The sequence below is a fragment of the Quercus suber genome, unplaced genomic scaffold (genome assembly GCF_002906115.3).
Source record: "Quercus suber isolate HL8 unplaced genomic scaffold, Cork oak 2.0 scaffold_182, whole genome shotgun sequence".
Classification (NCBI taxonomy): Eukaryota; Viridiplantae; Streptophyta; class Magnoliopsida; order Fagales; family Fagaceae; genus Quercus; species Quercus suber.
This window is the reverse complement of record NW_027069640.1, coordinates 112,186-120,953: the sequence shown is the minus strand read 5'-3', so window position 1 is coordinate 120,953 and position 8,768 is coordinate 112,186. Positions and strand designations below refer to the sequence as shown.

The following is an 8,768-nucleotide window of genomic DNA, read 5'->3' as shown; positions in this document are numbered from 1 at the left end:
TGTCGGGTTCATGTCATGTCAAGGTAGGAGTATTCAACTAAATGACTTAACCCTAACCTGATCCATTTAATAATCATGTCATGATCCTTCAACCCTAACTCGACCTGTTAATAAGGCGGGTTGACCTGACCCAACCGATTTGACACGCTTAATAAACAAGTCGTGTTGGGTTGACACGAATGTAACACAACCCATTTCAACCTACATAATATTAAATATAACATCTATCTACAAATAATTATTTTTACGTCCCAAAAAGCAGTGCATACACTTCAAGTCTTCAACCCACATTCAAAATAATATAATTCAACAAAATATAACATTCATCTAGAAATAAGTTCTTTACACTCCAAAAGAAGTGCATACACTTCAATCCAAATTCAAAATAACAAAGTTTCACAAAATAAAATAACATAGTTCAACAAAAATATACTATTCTTGGAACTCGTCAAATGCTAAGTATCAATATTGAAAGAATTTGAGCAAACAGTAGACTAATCCTAACTATGACTGCGATTATCCATAGATTCTTTGTTGATGTCCAAATTCATAACATCTTCCACAAGCTCATCCAATTTCATTTGTGTAAGTTTTATGCTACCAAAAAAAAGAAGAAGAAAAAGAAGAAGAAGAAGAAGAAAAGTATTAGTAGTTCTAAGGTTTGTAAAATTTCAATTTCCAATTATATCCCTTGTAAATTTTTGTAATTACCCATTTTTCTTTTTAAATTTAAAATATATGTTAGATACAAAAAGTATTTGACAAATCTAAAATAAAATAAATATTTATTTGTTATATGAGTTAAACAAGTTGTGTTAAGTGGGTCATTTCGGGTTGACACAGATAAATTGGCATGTCAAATGTGTCTATTGCAGGTTACGCGGGTTGACCTATTTCTTATTGTGTCGCTTTCGAGTCAACCCGTTTATGACCCAAACCCATTAAGACCCAATTCTAACCCAAAAAAACCTATGTCGGGTTCATGTCGTGTTCGCGGGTTGGGTCGAACATTAACACCTCTAGTATTGGATTAAGAAATATTTTTAAAATTTTGGTTTAAGAAATATTTTTAGAAACCTATTATAGGAAAAGAAAAGAAAAATTACATTTTTTTTTTTTTATTTCTCATGAAGGTGGTATCAAAATTTTCCTAAAATAATTCATTAACAAATATCTTAAAAGCATCCGTTAACCGAATCCTTATACCATACAAAGTCCAATATAATGGATAAATCGTACCTAACATACAATGTACCAGTTTGGATAGCAATGAAACCTGTGGCGCGTTTTGTGAGTTGCGTTTTCTCCCTTTTTTTTTTTTTTTTGGCCCGGATTTGATGACAGTGGGAGAAAATTTTTACTGTGCATGAACAGTGCAATACTGTTCACGCACTGTTTATGTATTAAAAAAATATTAAAAATGGGTCTTACGGTACTATTCATACATTTAAAAATTATTTTGCTATAGTATTTTCAGCAATAATCAGACAACAATAAGCAACAATAAATTGTATCTAAATGAACCCAATGTATCAAACGTGCGTGATTAACATTGAAGGCATGAATCATGTAAAATTCAAGCACCATGAAGAGGTGTACAATAGAAAGAAGATTCCATTTCCTAAACTCTTTCCTCAATTATTGGACCAAACCAAATGGGAAATGGCATTTATTACGTAAAACAAAAGAAAACGAATATGAGGCCAAATTGAAGCCATGTCGTTAAACTTAGAGCTCGTGAGAGGAGCCAAAAAGGAAAAAATCACACAAATTGTGATAAAATTACAATGGCTGCCATTCCATTCGACTTCTATAAATGCAAACCATGCGTATGGATTCTTGAACCATCCGAGTGAAGAAACATATATAATATTGTGGTAAGGATAACCAGCAAGAGAGTAAGAGAAACAAAGATGGCTAACAGTGGGGCCTTGATCGGTGAGGAGGCTCTAAGTCCCGCAGCTCAGTTGTTTCAGTCACCAAGTCTGAACTGCTATATTGTTACAATGATAGGGTTCAAGACAAAGATCAATCCTAACTTCGTCAAAGCTGGTTTGGAGCAAACTTTGCTTAAGCATCCTCTGTTCTCTAGCAAGATAGTAAGAAAAATTTCTTTCCACAAATTAAGAAAAAAACCATTGTTTGGTTCCCTACTCCTTTTTTAATAAGATTTTAATGTTTTAATGACTTTTTTTTTTTTTTTTCTATTTGTCAATGATGATGGAGTGATTCATCATTTTTTATTATTATTATTATCTTGCTTCATCATTTGATTAAATATTAATCATGAAAAATGTTTATATGAACTTCTTGATTTATTGTTTGAGAAGTTATTTAAGTCAATAAATTCATATACTTATATATATGTGTGTATTAAAAAATTTCATTTCAATAATCAGCTTGGTACTAGACTAGTACTAAAACGAATAATTTAAGCATACTTTTATGTCAATAATACTATAATCACACACTTTTACACATACTTTGTCATAATTGTTTTATGTGGCAGATTATGAGTAGTGGAGAAAAAATTGTGTCTATATGATAATGATGGACAACCAACTACAATCTGCCATGTAGGACAGTTGTGACAAAATATACGTAAAAGTGAGTAATACTAGAATTATTGATTTTATGCGAAACTAAGGAGTTAAACAAATTTGACTGGTGGAGGTCCAAATCTGAAATTTTAAAATTTCTTTTATAACATATGAACCTTTAGTTTTTTTTAAAGCTTGATCGTTTTTGGGTCTACAAAATTCAGCAAATTCAAGGACACTAAAAAGCAAAAAAAAAAAAGAACATTGGGCTGTTGAATTTGTGGCCCCAAAAGAACCGGTTAAACAAAAATAGTCTTCCATTTTTTTATTATTTATCTTGTTATAATTTTTTTTTTTTTTTTTATAGGCACATGAATCATCTATCCTATACTATTACAAAGAGAATACAATTTTGTCCACTTTTTAATTGGTCCTAAATACCCTCACATCCAATCATAATAAGTTTTAAAATTTCCAAATAATAGGGCTATATAAGGAAAATAATAAATTTCTAACACCTAAAATTTAGGTCCATATTAAAAATTTAAAATAGATTCCTATATTTCCCACTTTTCACAAAATATAAATATGAAAAAAAATAATTCTTATGACTATTTGCTTTTTTAATTAAAAGATAATTATTATATGTACTTTAAACTATTTAGATAGAGGATAGAATAAAGAAGTGTTTATAACTTCTTAAAATTTTCTAATTTAAAAAAAGAAACCCTCTAAACGCACTTATAGCTCATGCGAAGATGCAAGTAAAATATATTTTGATATATATATATATATATATAAAAGAATGTCAATAATTATATTATTTTTTGTACATGTTCAACAACTTTTATGCACTAATTGTAATTTAGAATATGAGAAAATTTTTATTTATGAGAAAATAAGATTTGAATCATGAATATCTCAATTAGAAAAACCAGAAAATATTAATTGACCTAAAGTTCATGATGTTATATATATATATATATTGAGTTACAACTTACTTCTTTTTCTTTCATTTTTTGGAGAAACAAGTTACAACTTACTTTAATATGAGAAAATTAAGAATTTATATTCTTATTCATACACCATATATATGCATCTATAATTATGTATATAATTTTATGAATTTTTCTTGACTGGTTTAATATTGAAGTTTCAACCCCTAAGTAAAAAAAAAAATGGTTATACCATTGGGCTCAAAATGGGTCAATTCTTGATTTCTTTTAAATATATATAAATCCAAAAGAATATTTAATGTCACATAGTTTAAAATTAAATAACTCTTACCTAAGAAAATTAATCTTAAATTTATATATTATTAATAGCTTCTTGTTGTTATTCAATTTATGGCAAAAGGTGGACGGCAAGGAGGGCAGGAATATGAAATGGATTCCAACTACGGTAAAATTAGAGAACCATGTGTTTGTTCCGAATTTGGATCCAAACATAGATCATCCAGACCAGTTTGTTGAAGACTATGTTTCAAATCTGACCAAAACTCCAATGGACCTGTCCAAACCATTATGGGAATCCACCTCCTCAACGTCAAAACCTCGGATGCAGAGGCTGTCGGAGTATTTCGAATCCACCACTCAATTGGTGATGGTGCATCTCTCACTTCACTTCTCATTGCATCTACTCGAAAAACCTCGGACCCAGAAGCATTGCCTACTGTTCCCATAAAGAAACGAGCTGGAACCAATTCCAACACTATATTTTGGTGGATATTATCCATTTGGTTTGTTTTGAGGTTGATTTGGAACACTTGTGTGGATTTTATGTTGTTCCTGGCAACTTTTTTGTTTCTGAAAGACACACAGAGTCCCATCAAAGGTGCACCCAGGTGTGATCTGACTACAAAGCGGTTCGCTTATCGTATAGTTAGTTTGAATGACATCAAGTTCGTGAAGAACGTGATGAATATGGTATGTTGACTAATTCTTCGAGCTTGTTTGGGCCATAAAGGACCTCAAATTCTTCGAACTGACATTAATGATTATGGCCCATATCTGTAGTGCACATGCAATTTATGATGTACCACATAAGCCATTCTTTCCTGGGAATGCTTTTATGAGTATTTACCATCTTCACATTTTATAAAATGGGTTAACAAGATGAATTTTTTTTTTTTTTTTTTGGCCTTGTGTGGATCATTTTTCAGACAATCAATGATGTAGTACTGGGAGCAACACAAGCTGGTCTTTCGCTATATCTAGACAGGAGATATGGTAAGTTTTCTATAATTTACTTTTTTATTTTTTTATGTGAATTTGGATAAAGCTTTCGTCTAGTGCTCCGATGCATTGCAAAGGATATAATGAGACATATGGTTAATCTTAATTACATGTTGCATCTGTGTAACAGTGTACTAAAAGCATTGGACGTAAGTCGAACACTATCAATTTATCTCATAAGGTTTATTAAAACCATTTTCATTTCCTAAATTTGAAAAGAATGTCATGTCCTTCAATGCAGACTAAAAAAAAAAAAAAACCTTCCATTGGGACATTTTTTTAATAAGCTTCCAAATTATGTTCAGATTTTTTTAGTAATTTCTCAATTTGTAGGTAACAATTGTGTCAAACATGCTGCTACAGAAATTATCATTTGATATATTTGTTCTTTCTCTCTAGAAACTTAACTATATTTGCTTGTATACTGTTGACTAAAGTTAATTGTTTTTGGGTCCTACCCAACTACTTTATTAATTTCCGTTGACAATCAAAGAAGGAAAAAACTTTCTTTCTTAGTATAAACATTTAATAATCTCAAGAATTCGATGTTTCACTCAGCAGCTGAGGATAAGAAAGATGGGGATATTTGTAATGCTAATAATCTTCCAGAAAGTCTCCGCCTTAGAGCAATCGTTTTCGCAAATATAAGAGCAACTGCAGGGATTCAGGTTCATTACTTATCTCTTATTTAAAATACTGTCCATTAGAGTTCTAGTTATGTATTGATTTCTAACAAAATAGAATTGTGCATAAAAATTGTAGTGGAGATTATCACTTCCGAAATTTTGGACGCTTTTTAAAAATATTTCTTGCATTTTGATTTGATTCAATAGATAATGAACTTGCGTCCTCTATGATTTGTATAAAATCTTTCCTCTCTGAATGTATTCGTTAAACAGGATATGGCTGAAATGATGACAAAGGGATCCAAGGACAAGTGGGGAAATGAGATCGGTTATGTAATCTTCCCTCTCACAATTGCTTTACATGGTGACCCATTGAAACATATTGGGGAAGTTAAAGCCAAGATGGAACGTAAAAAGCTCTCACTTGAAGCTCAATGCACATTACCATTTTCTTGTCGTGTACTTAAAACATTTGGAGTAAAGGTGATTAATCTCCCTACGCCTTCTCAAACAAACAATGAGAAATTTAAGGCTAAATTGGACTCATCACTAATCACTGTGACAAAACTCAATTCCCAAACTCTATGCAACTCAAGCTCAAGTGTGTTCCATAAGGATTCTAATATTGTACATCATTGGTACACATTAATTATTTCACTTTCTAAAATGTGAACATCACACGTGAAATTATGGATGTTGCATATACAATACTGAGTAATAATTTCAATTCTTTCATAACTTGTGTTAAATACCTGGACGTGCTTAACCTTGACCTTTTAAAAATTAAGTGAAACTCATTTAGTTTTGCTTAATTTAAAATTTATGTGAGAACAAATTCCTATTGTAATTATGTTCTTTTCGATTAAGTCAACTTAATCTTGTTATCAAGTTATCAATTGCTTTAATTTCTTTTACTAGGCTGTGCACTTTTTATGCAAAGAAGTTTACAAGTTTAGCATAGATATAGATAACTAAAGATTAAAAGCGTAACCTTTTATGTTAATCTTAGTATTGTCTTTATTGGAGGTATAAATATATGATGCTGAATTCTTGCTTGAGTAAAATTCTTTTTACATTGTTGACAGGCAGCTGCTGCTCTGACACACACAGTTTTTACAAATACTACAGTGGCCTTTTCAAACGTGTGTGGTCCACTAGAAGAAATTAGCTTCTTTGGCCATTCAATAGCTTTCCTCGCTCCTAGTATTTACGGGTTCCCTCATGTAAGTATAATTCAATAACTCTGATAATTTTCAGTATTAACCAATTTAACAAGCACGCTTATGCTTTGCACTAGACATAGAAAAAGGTTTTTCATGTTCACATATTTCATGCTCACCACGATGGCATAGGACATTTTACTGATTTTTAGCTCTTCATCTCTCTTTCTAGTTCCTTAACAATTTTATTTGTGATTTCTTTTGCAGGCAATAACAATCCATTGCCAAAGTTATGCTGATAAGATGACCATTATTCTAGCAGCTGACCCGAATGTGGTTCCCGATCCCCACCTGCTACTTGATGATCTAGAGGAATCACTGCAACTCATCAAAGATGCTGCATTGAAAAAGGGTTCATCAAAACTGCTATCTGAAAAGGAGGATTAGTTCATAAGGAACATGATCTGTTAAGAATGCATTTATAGTTTTTAGAGTGTTATGTAATTTGTGGAACATTTCGTTTTCTGTCTTTAGTAGTGTTTTGATGTTGCAGCTCTGCTTCTTGTATTAAAGTTATGGTCCTGGTGTTGTTCTAAAATTAAGATGCTTGTAAGCTTGTTGTACTAATAGTCTGGTGAATGAATATTTTCATTCATAAAATAAAAAAAGTGTGCTTGTAGTTTCAATGATTGCAGTTTCAATAACATTTAATTCACTTATTTAGTTAACATTATTTGGTTGCCTTATTAGTCTTACGTACCCACCATTTCATTGCAGTATATATTTTTGTTTTTCTCCAAGTGATAATACACAATTCCTCCAAGGGAATGGAAATTTGCTTTTTGTGCCTCAAAATATAAATTACATATCTCGTGTCTTAGTCGTAGTGTAGACGCACTTAACAGGAATATGAATATTGGGATTAGTGATTATTGTTACATGACACTAAACAAATGATATTAGTGATTAATGTTACAAGACACTAAACAAATGATATCACTCTTCCCCTACTTAGCAAAAAAAAGGTATCATTCTTCCCATTGAAGGATTTTAACCACAGACTTGTGCTTATAGTTGTTGAAACATATATATCCCATCAGTAATTGGCCTGACTTTCCTTTGGGGGAAAAAAATTAAATAAAAAAAATTAACAATAATCTGCCATTTTTAAACCACCTCCGAGAAAGTATTTGGTATTAAATGATACTACATCAGTTATATCAAAATTCAATAAATAAGAAAATCATATACAACAACAAAAATACCCAAAAAAAAAAAAACCTACCCTACTTACACCCTTGAAAATAGTGGTGGAAAGGTAAGAAAGTTGATATAATCAGTTTACACGCATGTCTCTCAGTTGTTGAATTTTAATATTACTGACATGATATTATCAGATACTAAATACTCTTTAAAAAAAATTGTAAGCTTTTTAAGAGCTCTTTTTTTTTTTTTTCATAAGCGCTTTTTAAGAGCTCTTTATTGTTATTCATATTGTTTCCGAAAGGACCATCAAAGATAATTGGGATGAGCCCAGATTAGGACAAAATGAACCTCCTAACCTCCAGGTCCAGGCCACATCTCCGCGTTTTCCCATGTGTTGGTCTTACCTTTGTTGCGTATGAGCTTGGTCCATGCAGCGAAGGGAAGTTGGAAATAACAAAAAAGGTAGATCAGCCGAAGCTTCTTTGGTAGATTGGAATTGGGCTTTATCCTTGGGCTGAATTACTAGTTCCGTTGTACCTTTTGACACACATAAAACAAGTTTCCTTTCAAATGGGCTGCCGAGTGGGCCTTCATTCTTGTTATTTCTTTGTGTACTGATTTGTCCTGGTCTTTGTTGACAAATGGAGCTCATGGCCCATGGGCCTTGGGTCTCACTTTACTTCCTGTGACAAAAATGCCCCTCGCACAAATTAAAACCTAAATCAAGCAACCAGCCATAGTTGAGCACTTGAGCTGGACTTAGACTAAGAGATGTTCTCCTTTATACAACTTGTGCTTAAACAATTACCGTTACATTATATGACTTGGAAGTATCATTTTTGTATTTTATATATATATATATATATATGGCAAATGTTAACAAGCCATATATGTACTAGAATGAGTTTCATTTAATAAAAAAATTAGATAAATAATACTCTAAAAACTAGTACTCTTATTTCTACCTATTCGCCTTCTCTCTACCCAACCCGCCAAATTAAC

General features: G+C 31.6%; 1 protein-coding gene across 1 annotated transcript; it reads left to right on the top strand.

Moving 5' to 3' along the window:
* Nucleotides 1-1,913: 1,913 nt before the first annotated feature.
* On the top strand, nucleotides 1,914-7,246 carry LOC112040209 (wax ester synthase/diacylglycerol acyltransferase 11). Its single transcript, XM_065778402.1, is given in 8 exon segments — nucleotides 1,914-2,099; nucleotides 3,897-4,068; nucleotides 4,071-4,465; nucleotides 4,702-4,768; nucleotides 5,333-5,442; nucleotides 5,674-5,883; nucleotides 6,486-6,623; nucleotides 6,828-7,246. Coding segments are annotated over 8 exon segments (1,458 nt in total). The 3' UTR covers nucleotides 7,008-7,246.
* The last annotated feature ends 1,522 nt before the right edge of the window (nucleotides 7,247-8,768 follow it).